Source organism: Rana temporaria, chromosome 8, assembly GCF_905171775.1.
Source record: "Rana temporaria chromosome 8, aRanTem1.1, whole genome shotgun sequence".
NCBI classification, from domain to species: Eukaryota; Metazoa; Chordata; class Amphibia; order Anura; family Ranidae; genus Rana; species Rana temporaria.
The window spans coordinates 4,365,443-4,387,655 of record NC_053496.1 but is presented as its reverse complement, the minus strand read 5'-3'; the positions used below and the strand labels follow the sequence as shown (position 1 = coordinate 4,387,655).

Here is a 22,213-nt window from a genome sequence, read left to right as displayed (position 1 = left end):
CCTTACTGTATAAACCCATAGCAACATGAAGTCATGGAAACGTCTCAAACAGTGGTGTAATTCTTGTCCTGCTTCAGTCTTCATTAGCAAATCCAATATGAATGTACTAATGCGAACAAGAGTCTCATACCATTGGCATGGACAGTCTTTGACCTGCACTCTCTTATCAGCCATGTTGTGTCCAGCATGTTGCTGCGCCATGACGTCTGAAGAAGTTGCCCTCCAGTGGGTTAAATTTGGAATACCTCTTTAGCCTGATAAAGGATTCACAAACTGTAATACGTTGACTCATGACTAGGATTCATTTTTGGAATCTACCTAAGAAACAATTCAACTTTTGAGAAAGACGTAGCCTTGCCTAGACCTGTCACTTGACTGATTACACCCATAATAGTGCCTGGTATCATCTATTTTACCGCACCACTGCTGCTGTGAAGTACAAGAGAGGTTCTTTCAAGGGCTTGGTTTGTGTTTTCCAAAGTTTTCAGAAGTTCTCAGAGTTTTTGCCCACCATCTTCCCAAGCCATACTAATCACGGTTCCTTTATCCCGATACATCAGAGAGTTGCTTCATATTGAAGGAAAAAGGGGACAATAACTTTACAGTTTCAGAAACCGGCTTTGTGTCCTCATTGAAACGTGCTGGTAATCTCTGATGCACCAGTTGTCCCCAGAATAAGGTCCTCAACTGTTATTTACAGTATAGTTTTTTGTGCAGGTCCATCACTTTTCTTCTACTCCATCTGTCCTGAAGGCACTTTCACTCCAGTCAATTCCATGCTGCTACTCGGGCCGCCATGACCCAGGCCCTTAGACTTTTGGAAATCCTTGGCGATTTCCTCGAATGTCCGTCCGCGGGTCTCGGGAACTTTGAAGAACGTGTAGATGAAGAACACTATCAGAAGTATCACGAAGATGAGGAAGACGTATGGGCCGCATCCAGTCTTTTTGTGAGAAGCGCAGAACAGTAGAATAAAACAAAAGAAAAAGGGAAGAAATGATTAACAAAATGTCTACCGGGATGAGCTGCTACAACTGATCTAAAGAAAATGACTTGAAGTTGAGATGTGAACCTCCACAACTCAAGAAACCTTGAGTCAAGGTGACCTTAGGAGACCTTGAGTCAAGATAAACTCAAGATGGCCTTAGGAAACCTTGAATCAAGATGACCTTAGGAAACCTTGAGCCAAGTTGAACTCAAGGTGACCTTAGGAAACCTTGAGTCAAGATGAACTCAAGATGACCTTAGGAAACCGAACTCAAGATGACCTTAGGAAACCTTGAATCAAGATGAACTCAAGATGACCTTAGGAAACCGAACTCAAGATGACCTTAGGAAACCAATCTCAAGATGGCCTTAGGAAACCTTGAATCAAGATGAACTCAAGATGGCCTTAAGAAAACCTTGAATCAAGATGAACTCAAGATGACCTTAGGAAACCTTGAGTCAAGGTGACCTTAGGAAACCTTGAGTCAAGATGACCTTAGGAAACCGAACTCAAGATGACCTTAGGAAACCTCCACATCCACAAGAAACCTTGAGTCAAGGTGACCTTAGGAGACCTTGAGTCAAGATAAACTCAAGATGGCCTTAGGAAACCTTGAATCAAGATGACCTTAGGAAACCTTGAGCCAAGTTGAACTCAAGGTGACCTTAGGAAACCTTGAGTCAAGATAAACTCAAGATGACCTTAGGAAACCGAACTCAAGATGACCTTAGGAAACCAATCTCAAGATGGCCTTAGGAAACCTTGAATCAAGATGAACTCAAGATGGCCTTAGGAAACCTTGAATCAAGATGAACTCAAGATGACCTTAGGAAACCTTGAGTCAAGGTGACCTTAGGAAACCTTGAGTCAAGATGAACTCCAGATGACCTTAGGAAACCCAACTCAAGATGACCTTAGGAAACCAATCTCAAGATGGCCTTAGGAAACCTTGAATCAAGATGAACTCAAGATGGCCTTAAGAAAACCTTGAATCAAGATGACCTTAGGAAACCCAACTCAAGATGACCTTAGGAAACCTTGAGTCAAGATGACCTTAGGAAACCCAACTCAAGATGGCCTTAGGAAACCTTGAATCAAAATCTCAAGATGACCTTAGGAAACCTTGAGTCAAGATGAACTCAAAGTGACCTTAGGAAATATAGCTGGCTACTATAGTTAACATGCTTCCCCCCCAAACCAAATCATGCATAATCCCGATCCACTTACCGCTGCATAGGGGAATAACATTCCAACAAGGAAGTTGGCTGTCCAGTTTGAGCAGCCTGATACGGCCATAGCTGCTGGTCGTGGTCCTTGGCTGAAAAGCTCAGCCACGATGAACCAAGGGATAGGTCCTGGGCCAATCTCAAAGAAAGCCACATAGAGGTAGATGGATACAATGCTCACGTAACTCCACCCAAAGGTCTGTTCCTAAAGAGAACCATATAACAAGATAAAAGTTAGACACAAAAAAAAAATGGAAAAGTGGGTAAAAACATACAGACCAGGGCTGGACTGGGACAAAAATTTGGCCCTGGACTTCATTTTTAGTATGTTTAGTTTCAGATGCATCGGTTCATTGAAGAAATTCCGTTTTGCTACATTCATTATGTTGACCCAATTCATTTTCGCCATTCGTTTAGTAAATCCGTTAATCCTCCTGGTGGATTTGAAACATGTTGCAGTTTTTCCGGGAAGATTGCTATATATCTGATTTATTATCGAATCGGACGGATTCTATATTTTCGGACGCTAGTCCAACCCACCAAGAGAAATGGCGTGAGCTGATTGGACAATATTGACCGGCATCATGCGCATCCGAATTACCCAATGGAACAAAATTTGGATCCATTCGTTATCAGAATTATTAACCCCTTCCATACCGGGGGGGCACTTACGCACCTTCCCGCCCAGGCCAATTTTCAGCTTTCAGCGCTGTCGCACTTTGAATGGCAATTACGCGGTCGTGCTACACTGTACCCAAATGAAATTGTTATCATTTTGTTCCCACAAAAGAGCTTTCTTTTGGTGGTATTTGATCACCTCTGCGATTTCTTTTTTTTTTTGCGCAACAACTAAAAAAAGACTGAAAATTTTGAAAAAAAAATACGTTTTAATTTTTTTCTGTTAATTTTTTTGTAAATAAGTAAGTTTTCTCTTTCAATTACGGGCACTGATATGGCGGCACTGATGGGCACCGATGAGATGGCACTGATGGACATCGATGAGGTAGTACTGATGGGCACTGATTGGCGGCGCTGGTGGGCACTCATAGGCGGCACTGATGGGCACTCATGGGTGGCACTGATGGGCACTCATGGGCGGCACTGGGCACTCATAGGCGGCACTCATGGGCGGCACTTATGGATGGCACTGATGGGTACTTATGGGTGGCACAGATGGGCACTAATAGGTGGGCACTGGGCATGGATGGGCACTGTGGGGTGGCACTGATGGACTATTTACATTCCTTGTAATAGGAATAAAAGTGACCCAATTTAAAAAAAAAAAAAAGGTGTAAAAATAAATAAAATCAAGTAAAAGAAATCCGTTTTTTGTTTTTTTTTAAAGCGCCCCGTCCCGACGAGCTCATGCGCGGAAGCGAACGCATACGTGAGCAGCGCCCGCATATGAAAACGGTGTTTAAACCACACATGTCAGGTATTGCCGCAATCGTTGGAGAGAGCGATAATTCTAGCCCTAGACCTCCTCTGTAACTCAAAACATGCAACCCGTTGAATTTTTTAAACGTCGCCTATGGAGATTTTTTAAGGGTAAAAGTTTGACACCATTCCACGAGTTGGCGCAGTTTTGAAGCGTGACATGTTGGGTATGAATTTATTCGGCGTAACATTATCTTTCACAATATAAAAAAAAATTAGGCTAACTTTACTTTTGTCTAATTTTTTTATTAAAAAAGTGCACTTGTTAGACTGCTGCGCAAAAACGGTGTGACAAAAAGTACTGCAATGACCGCCATTTTATTCTCTAGGGCAGGGGTCTCCAAGCTGCGGCCCGAGGGCCAGACGTGGCCCTTTGCTAGCCTTTATCCGGCCCTTTGGGACACTATTGCTCCCACTGACACCAACAATGGTGGACTATTTCTTCCACTGATACCAATCATGGGATACTATTCCTCCTCCTAATAGGGGTACTCCTCCTCCTATTGACCACCAACCCAAATTTATTGTCCGTGATGCCCCGGCCTAGGACATTTTCTGTCCACGCTGGCCACAATCCGGCCCTCCTAAAGTCTGAAGGACAATAAACTGGCCCTTTGTTTTAAAAGTTTGGAGACCCTTGCTCTAGGGCGGGGATAAGCAATTAGCGGACCTCCAGCTGTTGCCAAACTACAAGTCCCATCATGCCTCTGCCTCTGGGTGTCATGCTTGATGCTGTCAGAGTCTCGCTATGCCTCATGGGACTTGTAGTTTGGCAACATCTGGAGGTCCGCTAATTGCTTATCCCTGCTCTAGGGTGTTAGAAAAAAAATGTTTGGGGGTTATAAGTAATTTTCTAAACACAGAGTCTGAAAAACAGGTCCTTAAGTGGTTAATTTCAAAACAAATTTTTGGGGAATTTGTTGACATTCATGACTATGTCCATTCGGAGATTCATATGTCTGTTGAAAATCGGAGGAACCCTCAGAGCCGGTTCACACAGGGGCGGCACGACTTCGGGGGCGACTCGGCCAGGCGACCTGAAGACGACTTCCAAGGCGACTTGCAAAATGACTTCTGTATAGAAGTCAATGAAAATCGCCCCGAGTCGCCCCCGTAGTCGTACAAGAACCTTTTTCTAAGTCGGAGCGACTTGCGTCGCTCCTATTAGAACGGTTCTATTGACTACAATGGGACGCGACTTGTCAGGCGGCTGTGTCGCCTGACAAGTCGCCCCAGTGTGAACCGGCTCTAAACCTATTGCTAATGCAAATCCAAAAACAAACCTTGACCCTAACCGTTTGTTTATCAATGGTCACCATGTCACCGCTGGCATGTTGATCACATGACTTTGTTAGAAAACCCAAAACTTTACCTGAGCTGTCTGCATGGCAAACATTGGGGGTACATTTACCCAAATTTTAGCAAAGGCTAAATGAGTTCTTTTCAGTACTGTACTGTATTTAGGTCTTCAGACCAAAGTACAATAAGAGCTCATGGTAAGGTGAATATGGAGAAGAGTAAAAAAAGATATAGAGCAGGAAAGGTAATTTGATTAAGAAAAAAAAATTGTGAGTTCTCACCGTAAGCTTAAGAGCAATTGTCAATATCAGAGCGAAAACGGCCATTCCACCGAGGCCGGTGAGGTGTAGTGTCCGCCGACCGGCACGTTCTACTACCAAAAGCTGAAAGAGACAAAATTGGAGAGAGTTCATTTAGTTAATACTTTAGTATGAGTTCACAATAAAATAGCTAAATCTTTTCTCGAGAAAGATGGGAGTCATAAGTAGATTAGGGGGCCCGTGTAGATAGATTTTCGACATCACGGTTAATGAAACAATAGAAGCTTGCACCGCTCCAAACTCACACATCGTCCTCCAGCTATGGGTGTCACAGGTGTCAGCCAAAGAGTCCATCCTCGCTCTGTGCACTCAAGCCCAAGAAGACAAATGGCTGCTCACCGATGAGGTAACTTTATTGAACCATCCAGAAAGCACATTGATGTCCCTACCTGAAGACCACAACTCTAACGTGTTTCACCTTTCCGGGAAATGCATTAGTAGGCCAGTCTTCAGGTGGTGACATCAATGTGCTTTCTTCCTCCGACCATGGGTGTCCCAGGTCCCGGCCAAGGAGTCCATCCTCGCTCTATGCACTCAAGCCCAAGAAGACAACTGCCCGACACTTATTCAGAAAAGCTTTATTGAACTATCCAAAAAACACACTGACATCCCCACCTGAAGGCCACCCCTCTAACGTGTTTCACCCTTTCAGGCTTAATCGTAGATGAATGATTGGGCAGCAAAGCATGAAACACATTCGAAGGTCAGTCTTCAGGTAGGGACGTCCATGTTTTTTCTCCCTCCAGCTATGTGTGTCCCAAGTGCTGGCCAACAAGTCCATCCTTGCTACTTACACTCAAGCCCAAGAAGACTAATGGCCACACACTGAACAGGTCACCTCTTGAGAAATACTTTCTTGAACCATCCAGAAAACACAGTGACATCTCCACCTGAAGACCACCCCTCTAACGTGTTTCTCCCTTCCAGGCTTAATCGTAGATGAATGATTGGGCATCAAAGGATGAAACGCATGAGAAGGTCAGGCTTCAGGTAGGGACATCCATGTTTTTTCTCCTTCCAGTTACGGGTATCTCAGGTGCTGGCCAACAAGTCCACCCTCGCTCCATGCATTCAAGCCCAAGAAGCCAAATGAACGCTCGCTTCTTCAGAAAAGCTTTATTGAACTATCTAGAAAACACACAGACATCTCCACATGGACACCATCCCTCTAACGTGTTTCACCCTTCTGGACTTTATTGTAGATGACTAAATAAGTCAATTCAGTAAAGCTTTTATAAAGAAGTGCCCTCGTTGGGTGTGTGGCCGTTTGTAGTCTTGTGCTTTCAATACCAGTTTAAGATGCTTCCAAGATCATTCAAGAATTCAATGCAGTTGACCTGCACTTGAGCTGATTCAGTTGTGCTTGCATACCTATAAACTTGTATTGGGTGAGAACCAATTTCGGAGAAATGAAAATCTCATTGACACAGGTTCTAAGCTAGAACAGTTTTCTATTGTTTTGGGTAGAGTAGGAAAGGGTACGATCCACTGTCAGAAGAAGGTGCTAGATCTCTTGACTTGTTCAATCAATGAAGCTGGCTAACGTTAGTGGGCCTGCTCACATGTAACATAGTGCTCCACATGGGGTTCTAAGAGAGTCCAAGCGTGTAAATAAAGTAGTGCGTGTGCACACCAGGAACATTTGAATCAAGTCACGATAGGACTTCCCAATGCGTTTTGGGGGGTTTAGGCTCTCTCCTTTCATCAAGGCTTACAACTGCTGTGACTGGACTCAGTAGGGTCCTTTTAACACTTGCACACTATGCTTATACTCAAGAGCAGTATTAGCAGGACACATACCAGAGGCGTGATATGCAACTTGCTAATACTACTATCTTCTCCCGCTGCACACCTATGACTACTATCTTCTCCCACTACACACCTATGACTACTATCTTCTGCCGCTACACACCTATGACTACTATCTTCTCCCGCTACACTCCTATGACTACTATCTTCTCCCGCTACACACCTATAACTACTATCTTCTCCCGCTACACACCTATAACTACTATCTTCTCCCGCTACACTCCTATGACTACTATCTTCTCCCGTTACACTGCTTTGACTACTATCTTCTCCCACTACACTCCTATGACTACTATCTTCTCCCGCTACACACCTATGACTACTATCTTCTCCCACTACACTCCTATGACTACTATCTTCTCCCACTACACTCCTATGACTACTATCTTCTCCCGCTACACTCCTTTGACTACTATCTTCTCCCGTTACACTTCTTTGACAGCTATCTTCTCCCGCTACACTCTTATGACTACTATCTTCTCCCGTTGCACACCTATGACTACTACCTTCTCCCGCTACACTCCTATGACTACTATATTCTCCCACTACACTCCTATGACTACTATCTTCTCCCGCTACACTCCTATGATAATTATCTTCTCCCACTACACTCCTATGACTATTATCTTCTCCCGCTACACTCCTATGACTACTATCTTCTCCCGCTACACTCCTTTTGACTGCTATCTTCTCCCGCTACACTCTTATTACTACTATCTTCTCCCACTGCACACCTATGACTACTATCTTCTCCCGCTACACTCCTTTGACTACTATCTTCTCCCGCTACACTCCTATGACTACTATCTTCTCCCGTTACACTCCTTTGACTACTATCTTCTCCCGTTACACTCCTATGACTACTATCTTCTCCCGCTACACTCCTATAACTACTATCTTCTCCCGCTACACTCCTATGATAATTATCTTCTCCTGCTACACTCCTTTGACTATTATCTTCTCCCACTACACTCCTATGACTACTATCTTCTCCCGCTACACTCCTTTGACTATTATCTTCTCCAACTACACTCCTATGACTACTATCTTCTCCCACTACACTCCTATGACTACTATCTTCTCCCGTTACACTCCTTTGACTACTATCTTCTCCCGTTACACTCCTATGACTACTATCTTCTCCCGCTACACTCCTATAACTACTATCTTCTCCCGCTACACACCTATGACTACTATCTTCTCCCACTACACTCCTATGACTACTATCTTCTCCCGCTACACTCCTATAACTACTATCTTCTCCTGTTACACTCCTTTGACTACTATCTTCTCCCGCTACACTCCTATGACTACTTTCTTCTCCCACTACACTCCTTTGACTACTATCTTCTCCCGCTGCACACCTATGACTACTATCTTCTCCCACTACACACCTATGACTACTATCTTCTCCCACTACACACCTATGACTACTATCTTCTCCTGTTACACTCCTTTGACTACTATCTTCTCCCGCTATACTCCTATAACTACTATCTTCTCCTGTTACACTCCTATAACTACTATCTTCTCCTGTTACACTCCTTTGACTACTATCTTCTCCCACTACACTCCTTTGACTACTATCTTCTCCCGCTACACTCCTTTGACTACTATCTTCTCCCGCTACACTCCTTTGACTACTATCTTCTCCCGCTACACTCCTTTGACTGCTATCTTCTCCCGCTACACTCCTTTGACAACTATCTTCTCCCACTACACACCTATGACTACTATCTTCTCCCACTACACGCCTATGATAATTATCTTCTCCCACTACACTCCTTTGACTTCTATCTTCTCCCGTTACACTCCTTTGACTGCTATCTTCTCCCGCTACACACCTATGACTATTATCATCTCCCACTACACTCCTATGACTACTATCTTCTCCCGCTACACTCCTATGACTACTATCTTCTCCCGCTACACTCCTATGACTACTATCTTCTCCCGCTACACTCCTATGACTATTATCTTCTCCGACTACACACCTATGACTACTATCTTCTCCCACTACACTCCTATGATAATTATCTTCTCCCACTACACTCCTTTGACTACTATCTTCTCCTGTTACACTCCTTTGACTGCTATCTTCTCCCGCTACACACCTATGACTATTATCATCTCCCACTACACTCCTATGACTACTATCTTCTCCCGCTACACTCCTATGACTACTATCTTCTCCCGCTACACTCCTATGACTATTATCTTCTCCGACTACACTCCTTTGACTATTATCTTCTCCCGCTACACTCCTATGACTACTATCTTCTCCCGCTACACACCTATGACTACTATCTTCTCCCGCTACACACCTATGACTACTATCTTCTCCCGCTACACTCCTATGACTACTATCTTCTCCCGCTGCACACCTATGACTACTATCTTCTCCCGCTACACTCCTATCACTACTATCTTCTCCCGCTACACTCCTATGACTACTATCTTCTCCCGCTGCACACCTATGACTACTATCTTCTCCCGCTGCACACCTATGACTACTATCTTCTCCCGCTACACTCCTATGACTACTATCTTCTCCCGCTACACTCCTATGACTACTATCTTCTCCCGCTACACTCCTATGACTACTATCTTCTCCCGCTACACTCCTATGACTACTATCTTCTCCCGCTACACTCCTATGACTACTATCTTCTCCCGCTACACTCCTATGACTACTACCTTCTCCCACTACACTCCTATGACTACTATCTTCTCCCGCTACACTCCTATGACTACTATCTTCTCCCGCTACACTCCTATGACTACTACCTTCTCCCACTACACTCCTATGACTACTATCTTCTCCCGCTACACTCATATGACTACTATCTTCTCCCGTTACACTCCTATGACTACTATCTTCTCCCGTTACACTTCTTTGACAGCTATCTTCTCCCGCTACACTCTTATGACTACTATCTTCTCCTGTTACTCTCCTTTGACTACTATCTTCTCCCGTTACACACCTATGACTACTATCTTCTCCCACTACACACCTATGACTACTATCTTCTCCCGCTACACACCTATGACTATTATCATCTCCCACTACACTCCTATGACTACTATCTTCTCCCGCTACACTCCTATGATAATTATCTTCTCCCGCTACACTCCTATGACTACTATCTTCTCCCGCTACACTCCTATGACTATTATCTTCTCCCGCTACACTCCTTTTGACTACTATCTTCTCCCGCTACACTCCTATGACTACTATCTTCTCCCGCTCAACTCCTTTGACTACTATCTTCTCCCGCTACACTTCTTTAACGATTATCTTCTGCTGCCCATGCCAACCAGTGTTGCCGTCTGGGAAATTGAAAACCTTTAACCTTTTCAATCCAAGACTAAAAGAAAGAAAATGGCCTTAGATATACATTAGTGTAAATAATCTAAACCCATGGAGGAGGTCAGAACCGTTCATGGACTGTAGTGTTTCAGAGGAAACATATTTTTAGAGGACTTTACCACGGTAAACAGCCTATGGACTACACAGTGGCACGTGATAAAATACTCACCGATACAACTGTGAACACCACATTCACAATACCAGCGCCGATGGTGGCGTAGATTGGATTGGGGACTTTGGCATTCTCAAAAATACTGGTAGAGTAGTAGAAGACCTGGAAGAAGAAGAAGATTACAAATGCTATTCAATAGGAAAGGGCAAGAGCAGAGGTATCAAGGTGGGCAGTAGAATAGCAACCTATCAAAAGCTGGCCATACACCTATAGATTATCTGCAGGTTTTCTATGGTTAGATGGAAAAAGTGCAACAGATTTCTCCATTTCTAAACTGTGTGGATGGAGGAATCTCTAATAGGTGGCTGGCACTGATAGGTGGCACTTATTGCACTGATGGAGGAATCGCCCACTGGGCCAAGCTTCAGTATCTTGCTAGTCGGCCCCGCTGGCTCTCAACCTAAACAATGACTGCACCCAATCAGAATGTTCAGGTATTGTGAGAGTCAGCGGGGCCGACTAGCAAGATATGGAAGCTTGGGCCAGTGGGAGATTCTTCCATCCACACAGTTCAGCGTAGATGGAGGAATCTGTTCCACTTTTTCCATCTGACCATAGAAAACCTGCAGATAATCTATAGGTATATGGCCAGTCTTACAGTGGCCGAGTGCAGGGTGTACCAAGATGGCCGTGACGGAACATCACTTCTGTGACATAATTTTCACGGGTTGGCTAATTTGACGGAACACCTGCATAATAAGAGGAAGCTAAGAAAAGGCTCAGAAGATAGACAGGGAGGATACGCACGGCATTGATCCCGGACAGTTGCTGTGACAGCTGCAGAACGATGGCGATAATGATGGGCTGGCGATACTGCCTGGAGCGGAATAATTCAATAAAGGACACGGGCTTCTCCTGCGACATTCGCTCCCCTTCCTCCTTCATTTCTGTAATTTCTGAGGACACGTCTTGGGATTGTCGAAGTTTCTGTAAAACTAACACCAAATATTGTATAAAACACATGGAGGGCCAATGGGGGCCCATAAATAACACAAGTCATTGGCGGTTTACCAAAGGGTAATCTAGCTAATAGGTTTAGGACTTTAACCTTTCAGGGGCCGGCACTTTTTCCGTAGACTGTTTGTGGTCAAACAGCGTGATTGTGCTCGCGGGTCCTGGGAACTCGATGTTCCCGGGCGGCCTGCGATTGCAGTCGGCAAAGGCAGAACAGGGGGATGCCTTTGTAAACAAAGCATTTCCCCATTCTTCCTAGTGACATGTCAGGGATCTACTGCTCCCTGTGATCGGGAACAGTGATCGCTGATGTGTCATTGGTAGCTCCTTCCCCCTCACAGTTATAATCACTCCCTAGGGCACACTTAACCCCTCCAGTGCCCCCCTAGTGGTTAACCCCTACACTGCCAGTGTCATTTCTCTTCCGTTCATAGACGGACACAGCATCCTTTGACAGTAGGGTTATATCCGCTTCCTTTAGGAGAGTTTAGGAAGCGGATATAACCCTACTGTCAAAGGATGCTGTAGAGAAATGGATTTTACGGTGAGTACAAAAATCCTACTTTTTACAGTAACCAGTGCATTTTTATAGCACTGATCGCCGTATAAATCACAATGGTCCCAAAATAGTGTAAAAAGTGTCCGATGTGTCCACCATAATGTCGCATTAACGATACAAATTGCTGATCGCCGCCATTACTAGTAAAAAAAAAAATAATAATAAAAATGCCATAAAACTATCCCATATTTTGTAGACGCTATAACTTTTGCGCAAACCAATCAATAAACGCTTATTGCGATTTTTTTTTTTTTTTTACCAAAAATACGAAGAAGAATACGTATCGGCCTAAACTGAGAGAAAAATATTTTTTTTTTTTTTTTTGGGGAATATTCATTATAGCAAAAAGTAAAAAAATATTGCTTTTTTTTCCACATATTGTCGCTCTATTTTTGTTTATAGCGCAAAAAATAAAAACCGCAGAGGCGATCAAATACCACCAAAAGAAAGCTCTATTTGTGGGGGAAAAAAGAACGTTGATTTTGTTTGGGAGCCACGTCGCACGACCGCGCAATTGTCAGTTAAATCTACGCAGTGCCGAATCGCAAAAAATGCTCTGGTCAGGAAGGGGGTAAATTCTTCCGGGGCTGAAGTGGTTAAGCAGGTAGGGAGATGGGACAAAGTACTATGGGCCAGATTCAGTAAGAGTTAGGCTGGCGTATCAGTAGATATCAGTAGATACGCCGACCTAACTCGGAATTTGCGCTGTCCTAAGTTTAAGTGTATTCTCAAACAGAGATACACTTAAACCTATCTAAGATACGACGGCTTGCGCCGTCCTATCTTAGGGTGCAATATTTAGGCTGACCGCTAGGTGGCGCTTCCATTGCGGTCGGCGTAGAATATGTAAATCACTAGATACGCCTATTCACGAACGTACGCCCGGTCGACGCAGTACAGATACGCCGTTTATGTAACGCATTAGCAGGCCTAAAGTTATTCCATCAAATAGATGGAATAGTAATGTTAAGTATGGCCGCCGTTCCCGCGTCGAAATTCAAAAATGTTACGTCGTTTGCGTAAGTCGTCCGTGAATAGGGATTTACGTTGTTTACGTCCACGTCAAAATCAATAAGCCCGTGCGGCGGACTTAGCCGCAATGCACACTGGGAAATGTAGGCGCACGGCGCATGCGCAGTTCCAAAAAAATGTCAATCACGTCGGGTCAAGCCTAATTATCATAAAACACGCCCCCTCAACCTAATTTGAATTAGGCGCCCTTACGCCCGCCCGCTTTAGGCCACTCCGCCGTAATTTAGCAGGCAAGTACATTGTGAATCATGTACTTGCCTCGCTAACTTACGGCGGCGTAGCCTAAATGCCATAAGCTACGCCACCGCAAGTATGCGCTCGCCATCCTGAATCTAGCTATACATGTTCTTTGTCCCCTGTGGAACCGGACATATTAGAAAAATGGAAGTGAGGCTTCTTTAAAGCCAAACAGACGGTAAATATATACAGTACTGTCTATCAATCAAAAGAAATTGTATTTCTGTCAATGAAATCCTGGGATTTACCCTGCCAAACAGATAGCCAGGTTGGTGACCTGACAAAGAAAGTGGGAGGACATATTTCCAGAGTGAGAGATCTTAGAAGTTTGCCGCTGAAACAGGTGTTCCTATTGGAAGATTTCCCCTCTATTCCTGCACCACTAACACCTGTAACATTTTGGATCTCCCATCACTCTCTGTTGACAATTGCCATCAGGACCAAAGTGGGGACCAGTGACGGCACGTCCACAAGGGGCACAGGGGCGCTGCCTCCTTAATCCATGCGCCTGGCCCCTAGGCCACATGGATTACAATGGCCCAGATTCACAAAGCACTTACGCCGACGTAAGTGCAAATGTGCGCCGTTGTATCTGTGCACCAGACCCACAAACTAAGATGCGCCTAAAAACAGGCTTCCCCCCGCCGACGTAACTTGCCTACGCTGGCGTAGGATGGGGCAACATTTAGGCTGGACGCATGGTGGCGCTCCCATTGATTAACCATTCAAATATGCAAATGAGGGAAATACGGCGATTCACGAACGTACATGCACCCGACGCAGGCTACGCGAGGTGCGCGTAAGTTGTACGTCCGGCGTAAAGTTAGGCCCCATAAAGGAGATGCAACCCAGCAGCAGACATGCAAAGGGCTGCACCATGGAACACAAGCCGGCGTATTTTACGTTGGACGTGTGTCTGGCTGGGCGTAGGTTACGTTCACACCGTACGCAGTGATCTGGCGTAGTTTAGGCAGTTGTTCCGACGTGGTTGTGAGCAGGCGCAGGGGGATGCGTCCTCGTCACGGTGCATGCGCAGTTCGTGATACGTATCTGTCTGGCGCTCGGCCTATCATTTGCATGGGGTCACGCCTCATTTGCATGGGTCGCGCCCACTTCCACCTACGCCAGCTTACGCCTTCGAAACCCACGCCATGCTGGCGCAGCGTTGGGAGCACTGGCTTGCTGAATTCCATGCTTGCCTCTCTGCGCTGCGTTGGCATAGCGTACAGTGGTTACTCTACAGCGGCGTAATGTCCGCCCTGCTCTCTGAATCTGGGCCAATTTTTTTTTTCAAGCACATAATTAGAGCCCGAGGCTCTAACATGCTTCAAAAAGGGTGGGCCCGGGACACAGAGGACTGCACCCTGAGCCCACCCAGTTGTGTGACAATAGTGAATTAAATTTCACTATTGTCTTCCTGATTCTCCTCCCGGCCAATCAGGAAGCAGCTCCTGAGACCCGATTGGCCAGGGAGTCTTAGGACTCCCAATCGTGTCTCAGGACGCACATCTTGTGTAGCCCAGAGTAGAACGGAGAGGAGAAAGGCCGGCCTCCTATAGTCTAGCTGCCCTCCCATCCGTCTTCCCCCGAAATAGAAATAGTGGGGGGTGTGGTGCTTGTGGCGATCGCCGCCTTCCCGTCCGCCGGTCGTCTCCATCTGGAGTTAGTGCGCCCGACAAAATAGGGGTTCTAACCCTTCAACACTATCCAAAACTAAAAAACTTGAACTTTAATATCTATATTCACACTTTTCAAGTTCTCACTGTAGATGAAATTTCTCCAACAAGCCAAGGAGTTGTCCAATCAGAAGATAAGGGAATGAAGAAAATCTCGGGTGGAGATGTACTCTGGGATACATTCTACACACAGCTGGTGGATAAGAGAGAGGAGCAGTCATGGCACCCGGACGTCATATGGTCCCCAGGACGGTGGACCCCTCGGCACCTCCTGTAGTAATGATAACTGCACAGTACTCACTTTTTTCAGCTCTCTCCGGTTCATGCTTGATGATCAGCAGGTAACGGGGGCTTTCAGGACAGAATGGCAGCAGGATACACTGGATGATTGCCAGGAAGACTGTGATACCCAACAACAGGGGCCAGAAGGTCGCTGAACCCAAGATGAACTCAAGACCAAAAACCTGGAAACAGCAGCAAGAAAGAACCGTCAGTTAAAAGGGAAATAACACATATAAAGGATAAGTGCTCTTCTTTTCTGCTCCCCTTCTCTACCACCTCCATTATAGACTGTTCTTCCTTCAAACTCCACTCTTCTGAGATTATGACTGTGCAGCCTATCCAGCACCGTGGTCAATATCCTGAAAACGTGTGATTTCTGAGACCCATCCAACATACGCACCATCCACGTCAATGGAAACCATGTCTTAAGCTTGGCAGTTGACCATGCATTTTCAGCCAGGGTTTAGTGGAACCCTAGGGTTCCTCTCAAGGTTGCTAGGGGTTCTTTGAGCTGTGGCTAGTTAACCTTCCATCTGATGATGCCTTCATATCTCCAGGTCCATTGACATTTGGCAGAGCCAGTAGAGTGACACCAAAGATATTTTCAGCTGACTCTGAGGGTGACAGTCTAACCAGCACTGTTATGCCTCATACACATTGCCGGACTTTCCGAGGAAAAAAGTCTGACTGGCTTTTTTCTCAAAAAGTCCGGCCATGTGTAGCCTCCATCAGACTTTTTTTGTTGGAAGTCCAACGGACCTTAGATAGAGAACCTATTCTCTATCCTTCCAACGGACTCACGACCCTGTGTACAAGGCATAAGGGGTCATTCCTTCCACTGACTAATGTAAGGAGCATTTTAATTATGACCTCCAAGGGACTAATCTTAGCAGGGGTTCCCAGAAACCCAATAATTATTTCAAGGGTTCTTCTGGAATAAAAATGTCGAGAAAGACTGATGTAGACTGAGGCCACAAGAACATCTCTACGGTCTACCACTTCCATTATAGACTGTTCTTACTTCAAACCCCACTCTTCCAATATTATGACTGCGCAGCCTATCCAGCACCATAGCCACTATCCTGAAAACGTGTGATTTCTGAGACCCATCCAACATACGCACCATCCACGCCAATGGAAAGCCTGTCTTAAGCATGGCAGTTGGCGTTTTTAATTATGTAGACCAGGCATTTTCAACCAGGGTTTTGTGGAACACTAGGGTTCCTCCCAAGGTTGTTAGAGGTTCTTTGAGCTGTGGCTAGTTGACCTTGCATCTGATAGTGCCTTCATATCTCCAGGTCCATTGCTACTTGGCAGTGCCAGTAGCATGACACCAAAGATATTTTCAGCTGACTCTAAGGCCCCGTACACACGGCCGAGGAACTCGACGTGCCAAACACATCGAGTTCCTCGGCCAGTTCAGCCCTGAAGCCACCGAGGAGCTCGGCGGGCCAAGAGCTCCCATAGAACAACGAGGAAATAGAGAACATGTTCTCTATTTCCTCGTCGAGCTCCTCGTCGGCTTCCTCGGCGAAATTGTACACACAGCCGGGTTTCTCGGCAGAATTCAGCCAGAAACTCGGTCGGAAGCTGAATTCTGCCGAGGAAACTGGTCGTGTGTACGGGGCCTAATGGTGACAGTCTAACCAGCACTGTAAGGGGTCATTCCTTCCACTGACCACAAATGTAAGGCGCATTTTCCTTATGACCTCCAAGGGACTAATCTTTGCAGGGGTTCGCAGAAACCCCAAAATTATTTCAAGGGTTTTTTCTGGGGTAAAAAGGTTGAGAAAGACTAACGTAGACTGAGGCCACAGAACATCTCTACCACTTCCATTATAGACTATTCTTACTTCAAACTCTGCTCTTCCAATATTATGACTGTGCTGCCTATCCAGCACCATAGCCACTATCCTGAAAACATGTGATTTCTGAGACCCATCCAACATACGCACCATCCACGCCAATGGAAAGCCTGTCTTAAGCTTGGCAGTTGGCGTTTTTAATTACGTAGACCAGGCATTTTCAACCAGGGTTTTGTGGAACACTAGGGTTCCTCCCAAGGTTGTTAGGGGTTCTTTGAGCTGTGGCTGGTTGACCTTGCATCTGATGGTGCCTTCATATCTCCAGGTCCATTGCTACTTGGCAGAGCCCAGTAGCAATAGATATTATGGATATTAATGTTGGGCTATATTCCTGAAGTTTCATTAGAGCTGAAGAGCAGCTTGAAGACTTTGTCCACATTATAGAACATGCCCAGTTGAATGTGACCAAATACTACTAGATATAACATTAACACTCTTTTTCTTTATCAAATAAAGTGTATTTTGTCTGACACAAGCCATTTCATGTACTCACCTGTGCTATCAATATTCCAATCACGATGCCAAGCTGGTTGAGTGTCCCCAAAGCTCCTCGGTAACGAGTGGGCGACAGTTCCCCAATGTACATCGGCACTAGACCAGTGCAGAACCCAGAGAAAGCTCCAATGATGAATCTTCCAATAATCAGCATCTCTGGGGACCAGGCAATCTTAGAAAGTGCCATTAAGGCACCTCCGACCAGAGCCAAGACATTGACTAGTAGCATGGCATTCCTCCTGGAAATAGGCAAATGAGAACCATGGTGAGATATATAATTACCAAACCAAATAAATAATTATATTTTCCAAAAACATAGACTGTGAAACGTGTAGTGTCCCTTTTACACTAAAGGCCTTAGAGAAAAACTTCTTACGTTACTAGTGGCCCATTGAAAAGTTACTTTTTACATTGATGGTCAGTGTAGAAGTGAACTCTTACATTGATGGTCAGTGTAGAAGTGACGCCTTACATTGATGGTCAGTGTAGAAGTGACGCCTTACATTGATGGTAGTGTAGAAGGGACGCCTTACATTGATGGTTAGTGTAGAAGGGACGCCTTACATTGATGGTCAGTGTAGAAGGGACGCCTTACATTGATGGTCAGTGTAGAAGGGACCCCTTACATTGATGGTCAGTGTAGAAGGGACCCCTTACATTGATGGTCAGTGTAGAAGGGACCCCTTACATTGATGGTCAGTGTAGAAGGGACGCCTTACATTGATGGTCAGTGTAGAAGGGACCCCTTACATTGATGGTCAGTGTAGAAGTGACGCCTTACATTGATGGTCAGTGTAGAAGGGACGCCTTACATTGGTGGTCAATGTAGAAGGGACACCTTACATTGAGGGTCAGTGTAGAAGGGACGCCTTACATTGATGGTCAGTGTAGAAGGGACGCCTTACATTGATGGTCAGTGTAGAAGGGACTCCTTACATTGATGGTCAGTGTAGAAGGGACGTCTTACATTGAGGGTCAGTGTAGAAGGGACGTCTTACATTGATGGTCAGTGTAGAAGGGACGTCTTACATTGATGGTCAGTGTAGAAGGGACGTCTTACATTGATGGTCAGTGTAGAAGGGACCCCTTACATTGATGGTCAGTGTAGAAGGGACGTCTTACATTGATGGTCAGTGTAGAAGGGACGTCTTACATTGAGGGTCAGTGTAGAAGGGACGCCTTACATTGATGGTCAGTGTAGAAGGGACGCCTTACATTGATGGTCAGTGTAGAAGGGACGCCTTACATTGAGGGTCAGTGTAGAAGTGAACTCTCACATTGATGGTCAGTGTAGAAGTGAACTCTTACATTGATGGTCAGTGTAGAAGGGACGTCTTACATTGATGGTCAGTGTAGAAGTGAACTCTTACATTGATGGTCAGTGTAGAAGGGACGCCTTACATTGATGGTCAGTGTAGAAGTGAACTCTTACATTGATGGTCAGTGTAGAAGGGACGCCTTACATTGATGGTCAGTGTAGAAGGGACGCCTTACATTGATGGTCAGTGTAGAAGTGAACTCTTACATTGATGGTCAGTGTAGAAGGGACGCCTTACATTGAGGGTCAGTGTAGAAGTGAACTCTCACATTGATGGTCAGTGTAGAAGTGAACTCTTACATTGATGGTCAGTGTAGAAGGGACGTCTTACATTGATGGTCAGTGTAGAAGTGAACTCTTACATTGATGGTCAGTGTAGAAGGGACGCCTTACATTGAGGGTCAGTGTAGAAGTGAACTCTCACATTGATGGTCAGTGTAGAAGTGAACATTCTTACATTGATGGTCAGTGTAGAAGGGACGTCTTACATTGATGGTCAGTGTAGAAGGGACGCCTTACATTGATGGTCAGTGTAGAAGTGAACTCTTACATTGATGGTCAGTGTAGAAGTGAACTCTTACATTGATGGTCAGTGTAGAAGGGACGCCTTACATTGAGGGTCAGTGTAGAAGTGAACTCTCACATTGATGGTCAGTGTAGAAGTGAACTCTCACATTGATGGTCAGTGTAGAAGTGACGCCTTACATTGATGGTCAGTGTAGAAGGGACGTCTTACATTGATGGTCAGTGTAGAAGGGACGTCTTACATTGATGGTCAGTGTAGAAGGGACGTCTTACATTGATGGTCAGTGTAGAAGGGACGCCTTACATTGATGGTCAGTGTAGAAGTGAACTCTCACATTGATGGTCAGTGTAGAAGTGACGCCTTACATTGATGGTCAGTGTAGAAGGGACGTCTTACATTGATGGTCAGTGTAGAAGTGACGCCTTACATTGATGGTCAGTGTAGAAGGGACGTCTTACATTGATGGTCAGTGTAGAAGTGAACTCTTACATTGATGGTTAGTGTAGAAGTGACGCCTTACATTGATGGTCAGTGTAGAAGGGACGTCTTACATTGATGGTCAGTGTAGAAGTGAACTCTTACATTGATGGTCAGTGTAGAAGGGACGTTTTACATTGATGGTCAGTGTAGAAGGGACGTCTTACATTGATGGTCAGTGTAGAAGGGACGTTTTACATTGATGGTCAGTGTAGAAGTGAACTCTTAGGCCCCGTACACACGGCCGAGGAACTCGACGTGCTTGGCACGTCGAGTTCCTTGTCGAGTTCTGGGATGAAGCTGCCGAGGAGCTCGGCGGGCCGCCTTCTCCCATAGAACAACGAGAAAATAGAGAACATGTTCTCTATTTTCTCGTCGAGCTCCTCGGCGGCTCCATCGAGCCAAAACTGTACAGACGACAGAGTTTCTCGGCAGAATCCGGGTTTTGACCGAGTTTCTCGGTGAATTCTGCCGAGAAACTCTGTCGTGTGTACGGGGCCTTACATTGATGGTCAGTGTAGAAGTGAACTCTTACATTGATGGTCAGTGTAGAAGTGAACCCTCACATTGATGGTCAGTGTAGGTGGGAAATGTAGATCCAGCATTGGTCAAGGAACCCCTAGCAACCTTTAGAGCAAGGGTTTCTTAACCAGGGTACCATGTATCTCTAGGGTTCCTCTAGAGCAGTGGTTCTCACCCTTTCTGGTGCCGTGACCCCTTGATAGGGGTCCCGACAACTGGGGAAATCTTAACAATAAAATTATTTTTGTTGCACCTTCCGTGCGGACAGTTTTGCAGGCTGCTATAAGGACGCAAGTAACACCAGCGCTAGTGGGGCAACATGGATGAACCAGCATGCTCCACTAGACACTCTCTAAATTGCCCCTAGTATAAGGCGACCAGATTTTTAAAATGAAATCCGGGGACATATTTTTTTTTGTTGACAAATGGTAATCTATTTTATACGCATATTTTCCTCAAATTATATACGCAGTCAGTGGTGTAGTGTGGGGTTGTCAGAGCCCGGGACAAGGCAAGACATTTGCACCCCCCGCCAGACTTTTAGCACTCCCTGAGTCCCTTCCACTAGCACAGTAGTACTGACCAACTTGATTCCTACACTGACCTACCGGACCACTGCACTAACCTACCTGATTCCTACACTGACCATTACACTGACCTACCTGATTCCTATACTGACCACCACACTGACCTACCTGATTCCTACACTGACCACTGCACTGACCTACCTGATTCCTACACTGACCTACCGGACCACTGCACTAACCTACCTGATTCCTACACTGACCATTACACTGACCTACCTGATTCCTATACTGACCACCACACTGACCTACCTGATTCCTACACTGACCACTGCACTGACCTACCTGATTCCTACACTGACCACTACACTGACCTACCTGATTCCTACACCGACCACTACACTAACCTACCTGATTCCTACACTGACCACTACACTAACCTACCTGATTCCTACACCGACCCCTACACTAACCTACCTGATTCCTACACCGACCACTACACTGACCTACTGATTCCTACACTGACCACTACACTGACCTACCTGATTCCTACACTGACCACTACACTGACCTACCTGATTCCTACACTGACCACTACACTGACCTACCTGATTCCTATACTGACCACCACACTGACCTACCTGATTCCTACACTGACCACTACACTAACCTACCTGATTCCTACACCGACCCCCTACACTAACCTACCTGATTCCTACACCGACCTTTACACTAACCTACCTGATTCCTACACCGACCACTACACTAACCTACCTGATTCCTACACCGACCACTACACTAACCTACTGATTCCTACACTGACCACTACACTGACCTACCTGATTCCTACACTGACCACTACAATGACCTACCTGATTCCTACACTGACCACTACACTGACCTACCTGATTCCTATACTGACCACCACACTGACCTACCTGATTCCTACACTGACCACTACACTAACGTACCTGATTCCTACACCGACCACTACACTAACCTACCTGATTCCTACACTGACCACTACACTGACCTACCTGATTCCTATACTGACCACCACACTGACCTACCTGATCCCTACACTGACCACTGCACTGACCTACCTGATCCCTACACTGACCTACC

General features: G+C 45.5%; 1 protein-coding gene across 1 annotated transcript in view; it reads right to left on the bottom strand.

The window, feature by feature from the left end:
• Positions 1-371: 371 nt before the first annotated feature.
• Positions 372-22,213, bottom strand: part of LOC120946638 (solute carrier family 2, facilitated glucose transporter member 3-like) — a 46,657-nt gene continuing 24,815 nt past the window's right edge. The window contains exons 4-10 of the mRNA XM_040361223.1: positions 17,720-17,960; positions 15,381-15,543; positions 11,369-11,556; positions 10,619-10,723; positions 5,232-5,333; positions 2,216-2,419; positions 372-943 (exon numbers count right to left, since the gene is read on the bottom strand). Of these exons, the coding sequence (XP_040217157.1) occupies positions 734-943; positions 2,216-2,419; positions 5,232-5,333; positions 10,619-10,723; positions 11,369-11,556; positions 15,381-15,543; positions 17,720-17,960 (1,213 nt within the window). The 3' untranslated portion in view covers positions 372-733. The remainder of the gene's footprint in view (positions 944-2,215; positions 2,420-5,231; positions 5,334-10,618; positions 10,724-11,368; positions 11,557-15,380; positions 15,544-17,719; positions 17,961-22,213) is intronic.